At 46.6% G+C, this 23,338-nt stretch overlaps 1 protein-coding gene across 1 annotated transcript in view; it reads left to right on the forward strand.

Moving 5' to 3' along the window:
• The window catches only part of LOC128299417 (unconventional myosin-IXa-like), a 35,572-nt gene extending 12,530 nt beyond the window's left edge, over window positions 1–23,042 (forward strand). Inside the window, exons 4-16 of the mRNA XM_053035377.1 lie at window positions 2,676–2,812; window positions 2,888–3,123; window positions 6,499–7,452; window positions 7,536–7,678; window positions 7,741–7,876; window positions 7,962–8,227; window positions 8,757–8,804; window positions 10,595–11,077; window positions 11,666–11,855; window positions 11,925–12,008; window positions 14,944–18,256; window positions 18,338–18,426; window positions 18,492–23,042. Of these exons, the coding sequence (XP_052891337.1) occupies window positions 2,676–2,812; window positions 2,888–3,123; window positions 6,499–7,452; window positions 7,536–7,678; window positions 7,741–7,876; window positions 7,962–8,227; window positions 8,757–8,804; window positions 10,595–11,077; window positions 11,666–11,855; window positions 11,925–12,008; window positions 14,944–18,256; window positions 18,338–18,426; window positions 18,492–20,792 (8,380 nt within the window). The 3' untranslated portion in view covers window positions 20,793–23,042. The remainder of the gene's footprint in view (window positions 1–2,675; window positions 2,813–2,887; window positions 3,124–6,498; window positions 7,453–7,535; window positions 7,679–7,740; window positions 7,877–7,961; window positions 8,228–8,756; window positions 8,805–10,594; window positions 11,078–11,665; window positions 11,856–11,924; window positions 12,009–14,943; window positions 18,257–18,337; window positions 18,427–18,491) is intronic.
• Window positions 23,043–23,338: the final 296 nt, after the last annotated feature.

Genomic DNA, 23,338 nt, shown 5'->3' on the forward strand with positions numbered 1-23,338 from the left:
AAGCCAAACCAAAGGGGGGCATCAGCGAGGGAAAATGCGATCCTCACTGAGATGCAGCTGCATTCTCACTGTCTTTGTGATATATAAATGGCGTCTTACGTGGTTCACCTAGTGGCGGAGAAGGTGCGTGTCTTAAAGGGTACATCCTCCTCATGGGCGTCGCATGAATGCAATTTGAATAAATGCTTGTCAGCTTGATTTCGAAGCAAACAGCAAAAAGCAACCCGAAAACGGATACTAACGAGTACGGCCGCACGCTGCTACCCGGGAGCGTAATTGACATGAAATCTGGTCTTGTGGGTGATTTTTTTTTATGGTTTAAAATTTATTGTGTATTTTCTTTCCCTGCACATCATCGCGCATTGCCAGATTGCCGGAGCGTCGTTGATCGTCGTCGTCGTTAAATGTGCTGTCACTTTAGGCCGGTACCGATGCTAACGACCTTCGCCCATACATTTTTTTACTGTGCCCTGTGTTTTGACGGTTCCGATGACATTTATCATCACGAAAATACGAACGACGGGAAATCTTTACCGACCGAAAGGTAACAACAGCACGGGCGGCTTTTCCTGGCAAACGAAGCAAACGCGCTTTTCCTTCGCGCTTCGGTTTGTGGATGTTTTGTTAAAATGCGCTGGTCGATACACAGACCACAGCAATAAGCAAACCTCGCACGGTAAATGTTTGAAACAACAAAAATAATCTCGCGTAAAATTTACAATACCCTGTGCGCCGCAAATCTTAACACGTTTGGACGGTGAGCAAGGTGAGATGACCCACGAGCAGCAGCAGCAGCAGACCCGAATGGCTGCTCGGAGTGAGTTTGATCGTGTTAAAGTCGTCGATTTTTCACGTTGCTGCGTGTTAGGGTCAGCTGTGTTTTCTCAAACTGTTTTAAAGGCGCGTGAAATACTGGACGGATAAAAGGAGATGCGGCCCATTGACGTGTGGAGGACGTTATGGCCGTTAGGTTTTACGCCTGGCCAGTATGAACGATGCGTCAAAATGATGTGGTAAACGATCATCACGGTCGCTCGTAGCTTCGTGGTGGTTCAATACGTCCCGAGTAGCATGCCGCATCTGCCTGTGACAGGTTTGAGGCATATTTTTGGACTATCTGCCGAAAGTGGTGCTCCAATTATCGCGCTTTTGGAGGGAAGACGTCACTGGTTGTCACGTCGGATCCTGCGGGAACAAAGACCACACCGCGCGTGTTCCGTGTGCTGGGATTGTTTATAAACGGACATTATTTACGCGTGTTTACCAGCGGATCATATTTTCAAAACTATCAAGACATAGTTCGCTACTTAGCTCTCGTAAAATCATGCTATATGATCTGTTAAAGTGTTACCTTCAGCGTCGGAAATGAGCAGTACGCAGTAGCAGCGTCGGAAATGAGCATTGTGTGTGATTTATTCACTCATCGTCACGCAACCGTAATTAATCACGCCAAGCAACGTGTGCGATGAGGGGCGATGCCGGGTCGGAATTAATTTAGTACTAAAAGATGGTGTTTTTTTTTCTCCAAATTCCACACCACATCCCGTCAGAATTTATAGTTTGCTAATTATCCTTTATGGTGAAGTTTAGCTAATAAGTGTTGCAACAAAACCCCCCACCAGAAGTCTCAGCTCAATGGACGACCAGACCACTGTTTGTGGGTTCGATTAGCCGATGCGTGTGTTTCCTTTACGTTCTCTAATGGGACCTGAGCTAGCCATCGTAAACCAATGACAAGGATATATTAATTCCACCACCATATTTAATCTAGAAGTGTTCTGTTTTTCCCTTCACTTTACCGTTTTTATTACCATGCAACTTAGTACAATCGCTCCACGCTATTGACATTCACCCATTCGGTTGGTTCGTTTGGTCGATCTCTTGATCACCGCTTGATTGTGATTGCGCATTGCCTTTCGCTCGTATTGCGTGCATTTTATTTGGCGCATTTGTTGCGGTTGACTTTCATCTGGTTGCTTTCTTACAATTTAATTCTCGACACCTTCGGCGATGATGATCGCACCGGTAACAGAGAGAGTGAAACCAACCCACTTCGTCCTACGGGTCGATTCGAGGTTGGTAGAAGATCGCAATGAGTCATATTTGTTTTTAAGTATATTGCACGACGGTGGTGCAATACAACTCTCAATCGGAACAATCGGAACCGTCTCGAGTGGCCTGTACCCGTCTGCGATCTATGGACCACTTTCTTCTCTGCGCCCCATGGTACTGCAGACAGTTTTCTTGATGATCTGCCTTGAGGAGGTGGAAAAGCAAACAGTCATTAGTGTGGGTTAAATCTGCGTGTGTGCTTGGGTGTGACTGGTGCGGCTAGTCGCGATGGAATTGAAATCGAAAGGAATGGGATGGGTCTGGTTTGAGCTGTTCTCACTTCCTTTTCGAATGGTAATCATATTTGTCCTATTCGTTACAATGTGCAATGGCTGGACCGAATGAATCATCAAAGTCAACGGGTTTGTTTTTGTAAAATTCAACAGCCTCACTGAAATTTAGATTGTTTTGGCTAAGTATTAGCTTATATACTAAGTTTTCCGACTAACTGAGCCTCTTTCACGCAGAAGTTGCAGAAGTCTGGAAGAAATCGCTCAAAATGTTCGTTTAAAATATCTTTATTGTTTTATTCAATTCCTTTCTTTCTCATTGTTTCGTTGCAGATTCTATCTACGTGAAATACAAACCGACGTTCCTTGGCTAGATAGTTACGGACTCGATCCACAGATACTTAGAGATTTTATACCATTTTTGTTGCAAAAAGAAAATAGAGAATATCCTGACCTGTGCCAACTACCAGGTAAGACCAAGACATTTCTCAATAAGATTGGAAAGTCCTTCACTTACCTTTATTTCATTCCGTTTTCCTGCATAGATCTTAATGAAGCAACACTACTCGAGAACCTCCGTCAGCGGTTTGAGGCCGGCCACATCTACACGTACGTCGGCAGCATCCTGATCGCCGTGAACCCGTTCAAGTTTCATCCAATCTACAATCCAAAGTATGTGCGGCTGTACCAGAATCAGCGGATCGGACCGATCCTGCCGCCGCACATCTTCGCCATCGCGGACAACGCTTACTATAACATGCTGAAGGAGAAACGCAACCAGGTACGCTGCCGTGACGTACAGTATGGGTATAAATTGGTTGGTGCTATGGTCGCTTCCAGTGAATACTCCAAGAGGCATGATTCGTCACTGCTCTGAAGATTCATGTTTTTTTTTTAAAGTCTATTCTCGATTTAAATGACTCCTCACTAAAGTTTAATTTAAATGACTCTTCTCTAAAGATTAATTGTGCACAACGCTGCAACAAATGCCATCGAGCAAGTTATCAGAGCGCGTTATAACCTAAGCGTTAGAGATAGCTTTTTCACCTCACAACTGTCCACAATGAGGGATCTTGTAATTATTTTTCAAAGTTATTTAGAATGCCTGGAATGTGCTTAGAGTGCGGATCGATATTTTTCCTACTCTCGTGAATAATGTGTTTCGAAATCCCTTCTCGCTGAGAACGGGGGTTTGCTATCGATTCCACCGGAATGGGGGATATACACCCTTTCTGTGGAATTGCTGTGGCAACAGTTCAATTGAATCATACACAGTTAATTGATCTGTGTACACCAGCACCGCCATAGCATGGGCCTAGATGAACGGTATGTTTTTCTCGACGCCCCTTGCTCGACGTAGACAGTTCTGTACGCTTTGTAATGCCCGGAACCACCGTGAAGAGCCACTGTAGAAAACGGTGCTGCTGCTATGTGTTTCTTCATTTAGCGACATCATTATGCACGGCATTTGCAGCATCATCGCCGTCATCATTGCCGCTGGCAGCATCAATGCACTTAACGGAGAGCGGCAAGGGGTCAGCAATATACCTACATGCACACTTCAACCGTTCCGTCGCTGTGGACAATCGCTCGCATCTATTACACGAACGAACGATAAAAGCTCTCTTGTCAGTTCTCCTACGGTGTGCGGTGCGCGGTGCAGTTGCTTTTATGCATCTTTGTGGCCTGTGCACGAACGTGTATTTGTGCCATTGCAATACCGTTGCATTGGGTGCTGCAATGAGCTATGATCTTTCTCGTGCGTTGCATCTGTGTTCTCAGCAGTTCAGAAATATGCTGAGATCCTTTAATGTTAGCGCTAGTTGTTGGAAGGGAATGCGAGACGCTCGACAGACGTTGCACTTTTCATGGTGATACTTTGCATTTCATCTTTTCCCAGTTTGGTTTTTACTCCAGCACACATCATATTTCACATTGGCTTTGTGGGTTAGTGTAGACAGATGAATATTACATTGCTTTATCGCGAGATTTGCCTTTAGTCCCCAAATTTTAAAATCCCCACGTTGCAAATTACCTAAAATTGTACAATTTAAAATGGTTCTTTGCTGCGGTTCGTTCGAATCACAAAGCTACAATAGCCTTTTTGTATACGAAAGGTACGGACATTAGCCAGATATGAAACGTCTTTGCCGGATGGCTCTAACAACCACCAAGCGCTTCCACTTCCATCTTCGGCACGGACGAGGATTAAGCGAGAAGATAAATTTTATTACTTGTCACTTCACTCCATCCATCTGTCCATACACTAACGTAACATTCAAAGCATAGTGATGCCGTCATCATCGCTGCCCAGCACTGCATCGTCAACATCTCAACTAGCACCACCAGCACGCCACCCCGCACTGTGGCACTTCTCGGGCTCGGGCTCTATACACTTCCTCTTCACTCCATCTTCTTTTGCAACCGATGCTGCAAAATGGCACCACGATGCATTTGCGTTTTACGATTCGATTACCAGGCCAGTCCGGGCCAGGCACTGCTCAGGTGCTACGTTTGGCTGTGCGTTGTTTGCCACACTCTTGGCGCGCGTGATGCTTATTCTTTCGATGGGGGAGTACGACGACGTTGGTTATAGCTAGCCAGCTTGCAGTTTTTTTTTTCATTATTATTATTATCGCTCTTCCCCCACGACGGCGATGTGTGCGGCGATGCATTCTTTGGATTCTTTATCCACTTCCAATTGGAGTTTAATTAATCTTATTCATCCATTCCGTGCAAGACAACACCGTGATTAAGGGGTCCTTTCATGGCCATTCTAACGCGGTTCCACTTTAGCGACAAAAAAAGCTGCCTTGCAGAACATTCAGCATTGTTTGTTGAAAAAAGGATGTTTTTTAACATAAGACTATTGACGTGTGTTTCTTAATGTTACGCAGTAAATTACCTGCTGTGTACCTGACGAAAGGAAGGACGTGAATTAATGACGACTAGCCGTAACTTCGAATTTAAGCATAACCGAATCGAAGAATTGGAATTATTCGCATCGTAGGTTCGTGCAGATTCTTCCACAGATTCCCTGTGGCTGGTTTCGATTCAAGATTCAAGATGGCAAAAAAGTGTCTAAAGCAACAGTTAACTAATAAGAATATTGGCGCGGACGTTTCAAATGTCCTATCATCAAGCAGAACACTAGCCGACACTAACAACAACCTTTCGTCGATGGTGGTACGGTCTGTGTGCAGAAAGATGCCTATGCAAATTGACACTCTGCCATGAAACGCGACGAACGCGACCAGACTGATCAATAAGGCGTATCACCAAACAAATAATCCCGCACACTGCTTAAATGCTAGCCGAGCGTTCAGGGCGGTTTCGTGGTTAAAAAGACCCTAATAGACATTGCTACCTCGTGTTACTCTTCGGAGAATTGTAAATTGTTTAATACTAGACCAGATCTTCTGGTTTGTGGAGGTATGAAGAGTAGTGGTACTACTCCCCGGTACATGTAGGTGGACTCTCCCCCAGATGGGAATAGCCTTTGCTTCCGGGGCCGCAAAAGTTGACGTGACGTGAGCGCACACCGAGTTGATGACGATGTCCGACCGTGGCATTCATACGAAATGGCGAATGAATGGTCGGAACGAGTTATGAATGAATAGGGTATGGCGTCAGGGGCTTTTTTATGGTATCTTGTAGCGGCTAAGTCACTACCACCATGCACACACTCGTCACTACCGTCTAAGCTGCCTCTTTCGCGACAGTAGCAACACTTCAAGCGGGTTGTGGAGTTTGCAATGTTCGCCCATTTGCATGGCACGAGAGGTTGTTTGTACGTATTTGGTATAGATATGTATTACTTTTTTGCAGCAGTTGTACATATGTTTTTGGCGCAAGTCACATGCTTTATTACACTTACACCACGGAAGAGAAAGTAGTAATGTGAGGGTCAGGTTGTTTGTGTGTGTGTGTGTTGTACTCACTCACTAGCTATTTCGATGAGGAGAAAGTTTTTAAAACATTGCGAGAATTACGAAATTTAGTGGAATGTTATCGAACATTCAAAACTTGTTGTAGATTAAGTTTCTTAAGAACAGCAGCTTTCTTTGGAGTTTGGCATTAATTGTAGTCCCATTTGTTTTATATGCAGTACCTGTCACTAATATGATTTTTTCCCTTTCTTTCCACTCTATTTTAGTGTATCGTTATCAGCGGCGAGAGCGGTTCCGGCAAAACCGAAAGCACCAACTTTCTGCTGCACCATTTAACTGCACTCTCGCAGAAGGGCGCCCACGGGTCGGGCGTGGAGCAAACCATCCTCAGTGCCGGACCCGTCCTGGAAGCGTTCGGCAATGCAAAAACGGCTCACAACAACAATAGCAGTCGGTTCGGAAAGTTTATCCAAGTGAATTACCGCGAGAATGGCATGGTACAGGGTGCGGTTGTCCAGAAGTATCTGCTCGAGAAGAGCCGCATCGTTTCGCAGGGCCACTACGAGCGCAACTATCACGTGTTCTACTATCTGCTGTCCGGTGCCACCGATACCGAACGGGATGCGCTACATCTGCTGCCGGCGGACAAGTATCACTACCTGAATGCAAAGAATCTCACGCTGGAGAACTGTGACGAGAAGTATGAGTTCTCGCGCCTCAAACAGAGCATGGAGATGGTGGGCTTTTCGGCGGAGAAGCAACGCCGACTGTTTAACGTACTGTCGGCCGTACTGCTGCTCGGTAATGTGGAGTTCTTCCCGAAGAAGTCCACCTACCATCACGACGAAAGCGTGCAGGTGCGAAACCCGGACGTGGTCGGTCTCATATCGGAGCTGCTGCGCGTCAAGCAGGAGACGCTGATGTCGGCGCTCACATCCAAGCGCGTGAAGGCAAGCGGTGAAACGCTAATCATGCAGTACAAGCTACCGGAAGCGATCGCTGCCCGGGATGCGCTAGCCAAGTGCCTTTACGGGGCGCTGTTCGACTGGATCGTGCTGCAGGTGAATCATGCGCTGCTGAACAAGGATCAGGTCTTGCATACGGGTCACTCGATCGGGGTGCTGGACATATTCGGTTTTGAGGATTTTGGACCCCAGAATAGCTTCGAGCAGCTGTGCATTAACTACGCGAACGAGCATTTACAGTATTACTTCAATCTGGTATGCGCAATGCGTTGGACGAATGTGTATCATCGGGCAGGATCCTTCAGAGGCTCTAATATGCCGCTTATTTCTCTTTGCAGCACGTGTTCAAGTACGAACAAAAAGAATACAAACGCGAGGGAATTAAATGGACTGATATAGAATTTCTAGACAATTACGGCTGCTTGCAGCTGTTTGAATCGAAACCATCCGGTTTGCTGTGTATACTGGACGATCTGTGCAAGTGAGTATCCGTCACCTGTTGACTAACAGCGCGCACACCATAACACATTTTGTCCGTTTTAGTTTTCCCGGTGCCACAAACGAAACATTACTGCAAAAGTTCAACAGTGTTCACAAGGATAATGCATTTTACGAAAAGCCACAGCGCAAAGAGAACGCATTTATCATTAAGCATTACGCGGGCAAGGTGAAATATCAGGTAAGCAACAACATCCCGATCTTCAACATACATCCGCTTCAAAAATTCCGTACTGTAACGTGCTGCCTTCCGAATCTCATTTTAGGTTGCCGAAATGCGTGAAAAGAATCTCGATCTAATGCGGCAGGACATTGTGAGCGTGCTGAAAAATTCGAGCATGGCGTTCGTGCGCGAACTGGTCGGGGCGGACCCGGTAGCCGTGTTTAGGTGGGCGATTTTGCGAGCCTTTTTTCGCGGCTATTTTGCATTCCGGTCTGCTGGCATTAAGCATCGGAAGGAACGCGCCGACATGTCGTTCAACAAGTTGGCAACGAAGACACGATACCGTGCACCGAACGATAGTATCGTAAGGTAAGGAATACCCGTGCCAGTAGATCCCGTTACGGGTGTACATTGTTCAAGCGCTCTCAGATTTACTAAGCAACGCGCAACGATGTTCGATGTTTGTTTCGTTAATGTCCATTTGGTATTGTGGTGATGGAGGGATTTCGGGTGGAAGTTGTTCATTTGCATCACGCCATGTTACATTTCGGTATTGATCATGATGTGTTCTCTCTTTTCTCTCTCTTTCTCTTTCTTTACCTGTTTCATCCTGATCCTTTTTCCTTTGGGGGTTTCCTCTATCTTCTCCCCGTGAATTACGATATCTTTTCCAATATACTCCTTGATTATTGTCATATGTTTTTTTTTTGGTCCGTTCTTCCTGACATGGTGAAAATTGTTCTGGGTTGTTTGTCCTTTTAACATTTCGTTGTGTTCTTTCCATCTATCACATCGGTTTTAAAATCCTGTAACAAATGTTATCTCTCCCTCTCTGCCACACTGTATGATCACATTGGTTCCTCCTTTCTTCGGTGGTGGTGTATTGGTGATTCTGTAGCCATCTCGTGACGGTCTCATCGGTGAACCTAACAATCAATCGAATTGCGTAAGTGCAACTATACCTCTTCTAAACAACACACCAACCAATTTAAGATTGTTGCTTTTCAAAGAAAGCTAAAGCCGAAAGTGAAAGTGGTTTTTAATCTATCTAACTGTGTTCTTGTTGTATATTCGTTATTCTTCGTGCTAATATCTTTTCTGCTTCATTCTTGTTATTCGTCCCCCATCCCTCGTTTCTACTCGTTAGTAATAAGTGTTTTTTGTGTGTTTAAGTTCGTTCTCTTGAAACAATTCGATTTATATTTCTGTAGCCTTCTGATACGAATTCCATGCACCGTTCGTTTGCATAATATTCTTCGGCGTCGGTTAGTTAGCCGTTCCCTGTGCCTAATCGTTCCTGACATTCATAGCATCGTGTTTCACATTTCATGTTCAACTATATAATCTTATCATGTTTATCATATGTTCTTGTTTACAATTACAATGATGGCTTATCTGCAAAAAGCACCAAAACCTAACAACATATCCCTACTACATTGCTGGAACTCCCACATTTCAGCTTCGTCTGTCTGACACAGCACGGGTCTTCGAAAGGCATTTACGACGTTTGCCATTTTTTCTCTCTATGCCTACAAGTCAGAAGTGTAAGCGTTTGTAACTGATTTGGACTAACTGAGTGTAAAGGCTCTCAAACCATTGCCATTTCTAGAAAAAAAATAGCACCAACAAAAATGTAATAGAATTTACTCTTACTTGTTCTGTTCCGTGTTCCAGCAGGAAACTTTTCTGTTCAAGGCGCCCGGTTCGGGACGGTGGTATGCTGGACCGGTACCGTAACTATTCGACAAAGTCGGCCGCAGGCAAAGGGGGCCAGAGGGAGCGCCGCAAAAATTGGCCGTAAGCGATTCGGACGACAAAGAGAGAGAGAGAGAAAGCCCCGGAAGCAAATGTGTGATCTGCCACTAGCAAATGCTTGCGGTCGGGCTCGCGCTATTGTACCTAATTCCGTTTTTGTCTGTTTTTTTTTGCTGTGTGGGTTTGAATTAGAAAGATACGTTTTTACATTTGCCGTGCACACCACCGTGTAGTATGTAACGCGATGTGTACAGTATTGTGCATCATTGATTAACCGTAAACAGTGCGCTCCTTTTTTATAAGTGTGTGTGTATTTGTAAATGTGTGATTCGCACTACAGTGGAATAAGTGCGTTTTCCAACTTGCTAACTGCCAAATTGAATATGTTAGATTGTGCTATTGCAGAGATCGTGGCGTAAATTTAGGCGAGAACAGAGAGCTTTTGTAGCTCCTTAGCAGCTGTAAATGAATTGTTAAAAATTATTTTAAAACCTTCATATTTGTGCGATAATCAAAAGAAACTATATTGTACCATGTCTAATATACAACAGAATACTCTAACTAACTCGTGATTTAACAATATTCATCCGTACGTACTCAATGCTTTGTCGATCGCTTTAAATGCTACCAGTAGCCACTACTAACAATATGAAACCAAGTAGGACCGTATGGTCCAGCGAATAGTATCTGTTTATTTTGTTTATACCATTACCCTTGCTGTATAATTTTGTAAGCATAATTCACATTTTACGTTTATTTTCCTTTCTTGATTTATTTTCATCCTGCCCACCATGACAAACATTATGTATGCCTCTGTGCCCGTGTCTTCGTGTGCGTGTGTATCCCTGGTGTATCGTTATCGTGTGCCTCCTCTCATCATTATCACCATGCCATTCAATCGATCTGCTGCGGGATCAAAACATCACAACCCCCTCCATACCATGCCATCGTTCAACCGGTCCACGAATTCCGTGCGTGCAGCAAACGCATCAGCAATGCCATGAGCGATATCACATCGGGCCATAGTAACAACCAGTCCGGCTCACCCGGTAGCAATCTGTCCTACCATAGACAGTCCCTTGGGAATGCCGGTTATGGTGGGATCGGTTCGTCGTCACCGGGCGGTACTGGAGGTACACCGCGCCGGTCATGGTCGAGCTTTGCGTTCAACAACAAAAATTTCCCCGACGGCAAGCTGAACTACGAGTGCCACCAGCAGCAGGATCATGCCCCACAGTACCAATCGAAACATCAGCAATCGGGGTCTGCCTCGTCCCTTTCTTCGGCTTACGGCAGTGGGGGAAATGGCAAATCATCGACAAACGCAAACGCTTCCGGTGGTGCTGCACAGGCTGGCGGTGGAGCCACTAGTGGCAAAGGATACGGGTTTGGGTCGGCAGCGGCTCGGAACCGGTTTGAACGCTCCGGCCAGGACGTAATGGCTCGTGCGTCGCAGATCGTAATGTAAGAGACGTTGTACCAAAACGCCACGGCGCACACATCCATTCGCTCATTTCCTTTTTTCGCATTCGACACCGGTTCCTCAATCATCCCCTAGATCCAATCAGTGATTAGTAGGGAGTTTATAATTGTTCTATATTTGGCAAATGTCGCTATGCATTGGTTACGCATTGTTCTGTTTCAAATCAACCGTTACGTTCTGTTTTTGATTGCTTTCGTTGCTATACAATGGTGAAATTGATCGATTTCCATTCTTTTCCTTACTTGTCCATGCCTCTATGTAACGTGTTTTTATTCTGCTTTTTGATTGGATTGTTACTCGTAGCTTGGTGGATTTTTGTATGTGTGTGAACGTGTGATTTTTATATTCTAAATTCAAAATTGATAGATTAAAAAGCCAATGCAGTCATCGCTCCATTAGAACACCGGAGCGAATGGTTTTATTGTTTTTTATTCTCGAAGCAATACTGCTTTTACTAAAAACCCTGCTATGTGGCAGATCTTCCATAATTGCAGGATTTATTTTTATTGTTCATCCTTTTCATATTAGCTAATATTTCCTTTCTGCTTTAACCACTACGACAACAACAGGAAAAACAAATCCTTTCGTCCTCGAGAGCGCCCGAAAAAGGGACTCAAGAATCTTCAATCGGTGAAAACGCTTTCGGCCGGTCAGAATCTGTCCAACCAAACCTCCGCCATCAAAACGCGCAAACAGCCACTTACTGTGACAGCCCAGTTTCAAAATTCATTGATCGCACTGATGGAAACGCTAAACCAGGTACATACTTGTAATTTAGCAGGCAATGATGCACCATCAGGCTAATCGCTAATTATATCTTTTTTTTAGGCAAATCCATTCTTCATTCGGTGCATCAAATCGAACCCGAACAAAATACCGAACCAGTTTGATGATGCAACAGTTACTAGACAGGTATGTGGAACGTAAGCTTAAGCACGATAGCAGGAAAACTCGAGCTGTAAACGATGTATTCCAGGGAATGTGTGTGCGAATCATTATAATTGCGAATGTATTTTTTGTGGCCTTTAGCGTTGTAAAGGATGAGGTGTACAGGTCCTTGAAGCGTTGCTGGTAACACATTAGAGTTAATTTCATAATCAGGCATCAGGCATAATAACGGTTTGCTAGGAATTGCAAGTGGCAAAGTGATTTCCCCGTTGGGTATTGCACGTGGTATGTGCAGCAAATTGCAAATTTATGCAATTTCATCCCAAAAATCCCATGGTTGCGCGCTGTCACAACCTTCACAACTAATGTTCGAGGCGTCATAAACTTGAGGTATTATCGAGGAATTGACCGTTATACGGTAAACAGTTAAGCCATACCATCTAACCACACGTTGCCACATGGATATCTTCATTTCTCACGCTTATTCCTCATGACACTAGGTGACGATTATCCCTCAATTCTTGCTTGGTGCACGTCGAACGAATACATAATGATATTTTCCAAGACATGAGAAATTTGCATATTTTGTAAGACAACGAACATTAAGAACTCTGTTGAGACAGGACACACACAGGATTATTATGTTCAAACATGTTTTTTTAACAAAACCAAACCTAACGTATGCAAAACAAAAACCAAACGAACTAGTCAGTTTATTAAATACAAAAAAAGTTTAATATGTGCATTATTTGCAATACGCATAATAATAATAAGCATAACACACATTTCAAACAGGAAGTATTATAAATTGCTGAATGATAAGACACAAGCACTTAAACAGGATATATCTTATACGGGTGTCCTCTTATCTTGAAGGATCGAGTCGCTATTCCTTTATGTAAATGCTTCCCATCACATAAGTGCTATGGAGTAGAATCGAAGATAGCAAAGATGGACCGTACACATTGTTGTTCGTTCTGGCTCAAACTTGCAGATTCCTTCAAATACAGGCAAATGAACACAGAAACATAGCGATTGCACATGCCCAAAGTGGTGTGATGGTATCTGTTTAATGGTTGTGAGTCAGCTATGTTGATCTTTCCAGGCTTTGCCTTGTGGAATTTTACCTGCCCTGATCACCCCAACACCTTTGCAACCAGTCCGTGCCACGGTTTGTTCAGATGATTACCTTTCAGTTCGAATTCTACCTTTGTTGGGTACGAACGTGTTTTGTGAAAGTGTAGTGCGAATGATCGATGGAACTTTGGTTTTACAACATTAGAAGGATTCTGTTTAATTTGAGAGTGCTATCAGTACACATGTTTAAATAAATGTTTGATCTACAGTTAGACTCTAGCTCCTATTTATAACAGGAGTATTGTAAATGAAAAACAGTTCAAAAGTGAAGTGGAGAGGTTTCGTATGAAACGATACTTCATATGTTATATTCGCTGTTGTTCACGTGCTAATGATGGTGAACGATGACCATTGCGTTGATACGACTTTACCCGGAGATTGGTGTTAGGCTAGTGTTTCTAGCGCTACTCTTCTGTATACACTTCATCCTAATTGCCCTCCTGATGACGACCGGGCTAGTGCTGCGACTGAAGATGACCATCACGGTTGCGGTGGTAAGTGCGACCCGATCTACCCCGAAATACACGTCCCGTTCTACTGAGACAACCAGTGACGCCCGGTTGTCCAGACGGGTAGACATGTTTTTGACCCGTGACAGAAAACCAAAATAACCGGAAACGCCAGCTTTCATCAAGGGATTTTTATACCATAAATCCCATTAGAGTGTACGGTCCCAGACATGAAGGGCAAAAAGGGTATTAGCAACCACTCGTAAAGCTTAGGTTACAGTACGGGTTTCCGGTGTAAAATACCACCAACAGCTAACTGTCACTGCTATTGAGCGAGCACAAACATTCGGGACGTGTGGCTCCTGTAGCCTCTACATGAACGAACGTATACACAACGATCTTATCAATGAGAACGAGATACATCTCAGGACACTGTTAATGTATGTTCCTTTTCAAGCCCTTTTCCTCTGCTTGTATTTTATGTTCCACAATTATTACGAAGCAGAGGTACAGAGGAATAGCAACATACAATAAATATCTTTATTAGCGGTACCAGAATAAAGACCGTAAGCTAAATAATTGAAGGATAGTCTTCGACGTGTGTATGTCGAACAAGTCTAAGAGAGAACGATTTTGAAGAGAGAATGTTACAATCATTTGCATACAGCTGCATTTTAATTATAATTCAAATTTTATACTTTGCTTTAAACTCCACAATGCTCATATCTGGTGTTTGTCCAACTTTTTGTTTCATCAAAATGTGGCATTTTTCTAATTTATTTTTACGGCTAGATTTTAAAATGTTCCGCAAGTACCATAGCTATCGGTGGCTTCCGTTTTCAAGTTTTTCTCTTATCGTACTGTTTTTATGGATTTTTTTACTGTTTCCGTCTTGCCATTACCTCTGTATCCGTCGCTCCACAGGTGGGTGAGAAAATCGGCAAATGAACAGCGTCGAATGATACATGGAATTTGACTCACAAGCAAAAGGTCGAAAAAGGAATTTGCTAAAACCGATTTTTTATATACTTCCGTTAAGACAATCAGAGGGAAAACGACAAGTTTTAAGAGCTATAAAGATGCAACCTTTATTGCATGTCGCAATAGGAATGTGAGGCTGGTTTTTTTTAAACTTTTATTGCACTGCATTACTCACATTTTTGTTCGCCTTGTTCACGACTGTTGTGTGAGACGAAGCGTTTAAATGATTGGTGAAGCGTCCCAGTGATTGGGTAAACCCTGCAACAACTATCATGTGTACTTAGCCATTTAAACTATTTATTATTAATTTATTTTATTTATCCATTGTGTTTCTCATGTAATCTGTTATTTTTTACTTAACATAATTTACCTTTTTTTGTTTCGCCCTACAGCTTCGGTATACGGGCATGCTAGAAACGGTCCGAATAAGACGAGCAGGCTATAACGTACGTCTAACGTATGAGGAATTCATCCAGCTGTACCGCATCCTGCTACCGAAGGGGCTGGTCAGCTCCCAGAAAGATGTGCGGGACTTTATGAGCACGATGGATTTGAACAAGCAGCACTACCAGCTCGGCCTGACCAAGATTTATATGCGCGAGTCGCAAAAGATACGGTTGGACATTTCGCTGCACACCAAGATCATCGACAGCATCATCTGCATTCAGCGCTGGTTCCGTGCGATCCTGCAGCGCAAAAAGTATTGCCAGTATCGAACAGCGGCCTGCACCATCCAGTCATACTGGCGCGACTATTTGCGCGAGAAGCAGGAGAAGTTTACGCGCAAAATACGCAACCATGCCGCCACGGTGATTCAGGCGACGTGGCGCGGTTACACGGTGCGCAATTGGTACGGCAAGCTAAAGACGGGCGTGTTGATTATTCAGGCCCGCATCCGTGGCAACCAAGCGCGGTCGCGGTTCAAGGAGCTGCTCAGCAAGAAGTTGCAGCGTGAACGGTCCAAACTTCGCTCGACCCAAAGTCTGCCGGTGGAGCAACCGATCGGTTCTACGGCTGCTGGTGGATCGTATGGAGGTGGTGGAGCAGGATCAACGTATCCGGAGGTAGTACAGGCGATCGAACATCGGAAGAAACCAATACCGGTGGTGGGACGTAGCTTCGAGACGGCCATTGACATTGTGAACAAAAATCGAGCCCTCTTCGCCGATGACAGCATGTCGGCTGACTTTATCGACGACGATGAGGATGAGGATGGGGAAGAGGATGATGAGGAAGAGACGCAAGGCAGTCGGCAGGCAACGGTGACGGCAGTTGTCGGAGAGGAGGAAGACGATGACGAGGATGATGAGGAGGGTTACGAAGATTTGGGTTTGGTTGATGATCCGCACTACATGGCGAATAACCGGCCAGCACTGATGCATCCGGTTAAGGCACCCGCACAATCGACGACGGTGAATAGCGCACTATTAGATAGGAATGAAAAGTACATCAAAAGTCTGGCCATATCTGGCGGTGCAGCGTCCTCTTCTGCGCCGTCTGCCGCGAACTATTCTGCTCCCATCGGTGGCAGCAGTTCGTATCAGAAAACTCCCCTGCAGCGCCAGGAAGACGTACTCGATCGACCGCTCCGTATGTACGACATTGAGCGGGCAAGCAAGAGCACCTTCGACGATACCGAGCTGGCCAAGTATCGGTACGAGCGGGGTGGTGTGAGCAGCACCGTGAAACTGCCCGTACGGCGTGTCGATTCTGGCCCATCGTCGGTGGCTGGCAGTGGGGCCAGTAGTGGATCCGCCATCGGTCGGCCGGGCGTGCAGCGGTTTCGCTACGGTGATACGGCGTCGTACGGCGGCAGTGGCATGATTCGAAATCAGAACCACAGCAATAATAGTTATAGTAATAGCAATGTTGAAATCGTGTTTGTAAATACCGGACTAGATAGTGTGGGGGCGCCGGCCGGAACCGGTGGTGGTGCTGGTTCCCTTTCGTCGTCGCCGGCCGCAAGGAATCTCAATCGAAATAGCATAAGCAGCGGAACGCTTACCCAGACCCAGGTACCATCGTCGCTGACGGCCAGTATGCGGAGGGACTCGTTGCCCATAAGCCATCACAGCAGCTTGGCGGCGAGTACGCGCACGCAGGGCGACGAAATTAACTCCAACTATCATATGCATCAGCAGCAGCAGCAGCAGCAGCAGCAACAGCAACAACCGTCTTCGGCCGCGGTTTCCCACCACCAGCAAAGTCAATCGACATCCTCGTTGGCCCATTCGCCCCATTCGCTGCCGTTGGTAAGCTCGGGCCACATTGGAAACTATCAGAACTTGCAGTTTCCACCAACCTCGAACTATCACCAACACCATCATCATCACCAACAGTCGGTGTACAACAACAACGCCCAGCCGGTCGGAAATGCGGGTGTGAAGATGGCCACCTCTACGCCGTACAGCACGGGCAGCAATAGTTCCTACCCGGGAGCATCCGCGTCCGCCAGCAGTCAGCGTGTATCGGCGGCATATCCGGATGATTTCGCACAAAACTACTACACGACGACGACTGCCACACCAAAGGGCAAAGCGGCCGCACTGCTCGGCACGGCCAAATCGGAAGACAGTGCCGTATCGAATCAGGCACCCAAGTACCCGATGGGCGCAACGCTTGCCAAAGCGGACAGCAGCGATATGGTCCTATCGGCTGGAAGCAAATCGGCGATGAATCAAAACACAGGCACCACGGCCAACGCTAGCAGTCGGCGCATGAAAACGACAAATCTCAGCGAGGAGCAGCTGGTTGGTGGAAGTTCCGGTTCCGCTGTCAGCTACCATCCCGGCACCGGTCTGACGCGTCGTGGCCCGGTCGGTTCCAGCAATCCCAGTGGCAGTGGTAACACCAGCAGCAGCACTAGCGTCGGTGGCGATACGCTCAAACGTCGCAACTCGGATCCAACCAACAAAATCCCGCTGCTGGAGGTGAACCGCGGCAACGATATGTACCAGTCGAGCACGCGCATCAACATCGCCGGGCACCAGTTTCGGAAGGTGCAGCGTATCAACAAGGCGGAACGGTGCGCCTGCTGTCAGGAGATCGATTCGTTCGTGAACGAGGGCTACCGGTGTCTGGACTGCAAAGTGCTGGTGCACACCAAGTGCATCCAGAACGGTGGCATCAAATCGCTACAGTGTGCGGCGGCCAAGCGGTCGAAGCGCATTCGCACCGGTGGTGGTGGTGCCGGCGGTGGCAGCGGAATCGGCGGCTCGAGCAAACACGACAAGCATCATCCGATCGGGGGCGGTTCCGCGAGTGGCCAGAAGATCTCGTCCACACGCGAGTACACCGACTCGACCGACAAGATCATCAGCGATGCCAAAGAGCTGCAGCTAATGCAGGACTTCATCACGCAGAAGATCTGCAAGATGGAGAACGACTGCGAGAAACCGTCGGAGGTGGATCGCGTGTTTAAGCAGGCACTGCGCGAGTTCAAGGACAATCTGGTCGCACAGTACAGTGTGGCCCACCGGCAGAACTCGGACGTGCTGAACATCAAGTACCGCGATCTGATTGCCAACTTCGAGCAGGTGATCGAAACGACGTCCGGGCGCAAAAACGATTTCCCGCTAACAATGGGCGTGAACGCGTTCCGTGGCTTTATGAACGAGTTTATGAACTCGCGCGAAACGGAAAAACCGAAAACGAAACGAAAGAAGGATAAGAAACGAAAACACGACGATCATACCACGTTCAATGGTGAGTTCGAAGGCGATGGATGATGTTGGGATGTTCATTTCGTTTACTAACCTTTGGTTTATGCTTTGATTCCTTCACCAGGACATACATTCCAGCTAACGATACTCAACATTGCGACGGCATGCGAAATATGTCAACAGTTTCTCCTGTGGCCAATCGAGCGTGGACTGGTTAGTTGTCCCCCGTTACTCCCGCATCCGTACCCCAGTATTTAAAATGCTTTCCCTTTTTTCAGGTGTGCCAAAACTGTAAGCTAACCTGCCACAAAAAGTGCTACCAAAAGTCAGCATCGTGCAACAAGATCGCCAACGCTGATCCAAACTCATTGCTCGGTGCTGGTGGCAGCGGTTCGGCCGTGGTAGCCGGCGGTTGCGGACCGGACGGCCAGCCCCTGTACGGTGGTGGCATTCCGACGAAGCTTTTCGGCGTACCGCTAACGGCACTCTGTGGCAGCAATAGCGATGGCGTTAAGATACCGGCCCAGATCACCAAGCTGATCATGATGATCGAAATGCACGGTCTGTACTCGGAGGGCATCTATCGGAAGAGTGGTGTTAGCTCGAAGATCAAGGATCTGAAGGCCAAGATGGATCGTGCGGTCACGAGCGCGGATGGTGGCGGTGGCGAGATGGACTTTGAATCGTACAACGTGCACGTGCTAACGAACGTGCTGAAATCGTTCCTGCGCGAAATGCCCGAACCACTGCTGACGTTCGACCGGTACGATGATTTTCTGCGCGCGGCCGATCTGTCCGATGGTAGCGATCGCGTGCAGACGCTGCTGTCGCTGGTGAAGAAGATCCCGCCAGCCCATCACTGTCTGTTCGAGCGATTAATCTTCCATTTGGCGCTGGTGGCGAAGCTGGAACAGTACAACCGCATGTCGGCCAGTTCACTGGCGATTGTGTTTGCGCCGTGTGTGCTCCGCACCAATCGGTACGTACCGGCGCAGGACAGCCTGAACGATATCGGCCGTCAGACGAAGTGTATGGAAACGCTCATCACGCAGAAGATGCTAAACGTGAAGAGTACACTGGCGGACATTGATACGCTTGACACGGCCGCTCACACGGCTACGGCGCGACTCAGCACACTGCGCAGCAGCAAGGTGTTCACGCACGAGGAGATGGCAAATGCACGCGGTAGCAGCGGACTGCCGACAGGTGGGCTGCTCGAAACGGAAACCGAGGAGATGCTGCTAGAGGGCCATATACAGGAGATACGAAAGGAGAAAGCGCTGCTCACCTCGACGCTGCCGAGTTTGGCGCGCGCCAGCTCGGATGACGATCTGCTTTCGACCGATCTGGACGGTGAGGGTGGCAGTCTGGACGATTTGAGCAACAGCAAGGAGAAAGACCTCGACGTAAGCAGTAGTGGTGGTGGAGGCGGAGGAGGCAATATGATTAGTGACAGTGGCATCTCGATACGCTACCAGGCACCCTCCGATCACGGCGGTAGTAGTAATGTTAGTCTTAATAATGACGTCCCGATGGCTGTGAGTTATTCGTTACGTGATCAGAGCGGAGCGGGAGGCTCGGGAGGTAGTGGTGGTGCGTTAGCCGGAGTGGACTACTTCCATAAGATGGGTTCGTCGTCTAGTGCGACCACGGGTGCACCGGGTGTGAAGACGAAATCCCTCTCCCACCAGACACTGCTCGAGCGGGAAGCCTTCCTTCGCGGCAGTGGGTCCACGTCCGCCTCCTCGCCCCAGTCACCAACGGCCGCAACATCCGTGACTGCCTCTTCCACGCCCTCGTCCTCGGCATCGGCACCATCGATGATAAAGTCGCAGCAAAATGGCAACGGCACAATCGGTGGCGGTGCTGTAGGTGATCGTGTTGGTTCGAGCGGGTGCAGTGGAACTGGCGGTGGATCGTCGGGGGGTAACGGTAGCGGAGCGATGGCACCGACGGCAAACAGTGCCGGCAAACGGGCCGATATCAATCTGAGCCACTCGATGATAACACTCTCCACCACGTCGCACAGCCTGGGTGGCAGTACGACCAGCAGCAGCAGTAGTAGCGGTGTCGGCGGAAGCACTGGCAGCACCGGGAGTGGTAGTGACCTGCAGCGACAGAAGCCGATCATCATCCGGAGCGTGTCCGGTGGGTACGAGGTAGGCCATCATCACGGCTCTACATCGACAGTCGGTTCCGGTACGACGAATCCGGCGACAAACCACCGGATATTGATACAGGGTTCACCAGCACTGCCGATCACGTCCGGTGCAGCAACCATCACGACCACCCCGTCCGGTTCCGGTGCTACCTCTACGTCCGCTTCCAGCTCTTCCATCAACTCCACGAACCTGCACGCGAAAGACAATAATGGGATGGGAAAGGAGGGTAGTGGCGGTGGCGGTATGTCATCGTCGTCGTCGGGCAGCACCGCCAAACTCGTGTCACGCCGGATGTCCGCCGGTACCAACAAACGATCTGGTGGTGGTGGTGGTGGTGGTAGTAGTGGAGGCGGTTCGAGTAGTGCAGCCGGTGGACCGGGACCGCCCGCCGGAGACGACGAACCAATCATGGTTTGAAATGTACAACAGAGCAGAATGCACGGTCCGCCGACCGCACGGTATGCAAAGCGAACGTCGCTCGTTTATGTCATTGGCAGAGCGGAGCGTGATCGGTACGATCGATAAAACGCGGGTGTCATAGTGCAGCATTAGGAAGAACACAGCACACAAACCTCCCCTCAAACACATCTTAAGCTTAAGTCACGACAGTAATAATCCTAGTTTGAAAAAGTCTCCGAAGGAACGGAACGGGTGGTGGATGACCCGTCAAAAGGCTGGCTGACTGAGCCACGCACACACCGACACACACATAAATACAAACACACGCTTAGCAAAGCAAACAGTTAGTCAGCGGCGAATCGAACGATCGGCAAACAGGTCTCCACGGATTTGTGCATTGAAAGGCATCTCCGTTTATTATCGTTTTTTTTACATTAATTAATTTATAACAATCAATCATATGACACAAATACAACCACACACACACACACACACACACAAACACACATACACACGGTAGAATAGAATGGCGAAATGAAACTGACAAAACTGATGCGAATGAATGTGTGGGATGAACTTTGAATACTCCAAAAAACAAAAAAGCGAATGCGCAAAAACGAGTGCGCAATTTAGTCTGCTTTGTTTGTTTCTCTGCCACAAATCTCCACTTCCAGCTTCTGAGATGTGTTCGGGCTGGTGATGATGGTGTACATGAATGTTACAATACAAAAGCAAAAACTGGTTAGGGAAGAACACTTTTTTCCTTACGCGGAGGAATGTAAAGGTGAAAGCAAATCTAAAACGAACGTAAACAGGAATCACATTGTGTTAGAACAGATAACCAATGGAGGGGATAATCTAAAAGTATGCGGTTTCCGTGCGGTTTTGAATTAATTTTTGGTAATTCGAATCCAATCGAACAGACGCATCAAATGAGTGACAGAGCGACATAGGAAGAGCACTTGAATTTAGATGTAGTGGACCTAAGCTACAAATAGCGATCAACGAGTCATACGGTGTTGTGTCCAAGAAACCGCGATCTTCGCACGCGAAACCTTTTTGTTTTACAATTAGTGCAACGCCAAACCAACAAAACCGCCCTCCCTTGTTATTATTTGCGAGTAGTAGTAATAGTAGTAGAAGTAGTGCTAGTAGATAGTCCCGCCCTTTATGGTCAGACGGTGACGGTGTGGTATCCGATAACGCACATCTTTCAAAACATGGTGTCCATTTTTCGGGATGAAATCTCGAACGCTTCCCCCTCGATTCGTTTACCTTTCCCATGGCGGTTAAGACCCGATTACGGTCTGTAGAGACCACCGCCAAATAGGTGGGGAACAAATTTAAGAATATGCGAGAGATTAACTTATGTTCTTTTCTTCTAGTTTTGTGTACTACTCGCTGTGGTTTTTTATAATTTTGTCGTTGGCAATCACACGGCGTGCGTAAATGAATGCTGATGAACTCTTAGACAGAGCAATATAGTATATACACTCACACACACACACACATGTAAACTTATGATTATAAATATGTAAATTTAATTCCTTCCTCATTTAAGTTGTACACGTTGGAGCGAGTGCCGCCGGCGAACGAACCCTTCCGGCCTCGGTTCCCTTTCCCCCCCCTGCTCAGCGCTTCCAATCCGATTCCCGTGGGGAAAATGGGGGGCAGGAAAGAGAGAAAGGCGAAAAAAGTAGAAACCGAATGGAATCTGTGAATAATAATATTACGTGTCTCGACAGGATCATGCGATCATTGCTTATCATATATATATATACATAATTATTATATCGTTTTCTTTCCTTCTCTGAATCTTGTTGTTTTGCCTCCGTCTATCCCTCGGTTCCAGCTTGAGATGTTAGGCAACATAAAAAATTGCAAGCAGCAGCCAGGCAGAGGAGTAAAACAGAACACTGTTTCCCATATTTCCAGTACTGAAGCGAAGCGAACCGGTGGGAAGCGAACAATTAATTTAATAACACGAAACCCCGAAGCAAGAGAGAAAAGAAATCGGTTCGGCTGCTCACATGTTCTGAATGTTGTTGCAAAAGAGTACCGTAAACCACCAGACTAATATTTAAACACAAACATGGCCAAACGAAGCGCATACGATGCAGGTGTGTCTCGTTCTACGCAAGCTTCGGATGGATAATCTGGATAACAGGGGAAAAAGCAAACAAAACCACCATCCTCGGTAGACAGAAATAAGAAGAAATTAAACCAATTATATTTGTTCGTTTTGTTTGATTTTATTTCCTATTTTTATATTTACTTTCTTACGGTTTGTACATGAAATTTTGAGAACATATTATTTAACATTATTTATTTGTTTTTTACTTCTTTATTATTGTTTACTTCATGTGTGTTTTTTTTTTTAATTTTCTTTGTCGGTATTCGTCCGTTACTTTTCTTCGGGCAAGTGTTTCAGTTTCCTTTTTATTTTAATTATTGATTGTTTTTCTTTTTTTTCGTTTTAGGGAATACTTCAAGCAAGAAGGAACTTTTAAGGGAAGAACGAAGAGGAAGAGTTCAATTTTTCGTTTTGTTCGCATCGGTTTTTC

The sequence above is a fragment of the Anopheles moucheti genome, chromosome 2, assembly GCF_943734755.1.
Source record: "Anopheles moucheti chromosome 2, idAnoMoucSN_F20_07, whole genome shotgun sequence".
Taxonomy (NCBI): domain Eukaryota; kingdom Metazoa; phylum Arthropoda; class Insecta; order Diptera; family Culicidae; genus Anopheles; species Anopheles moucheti.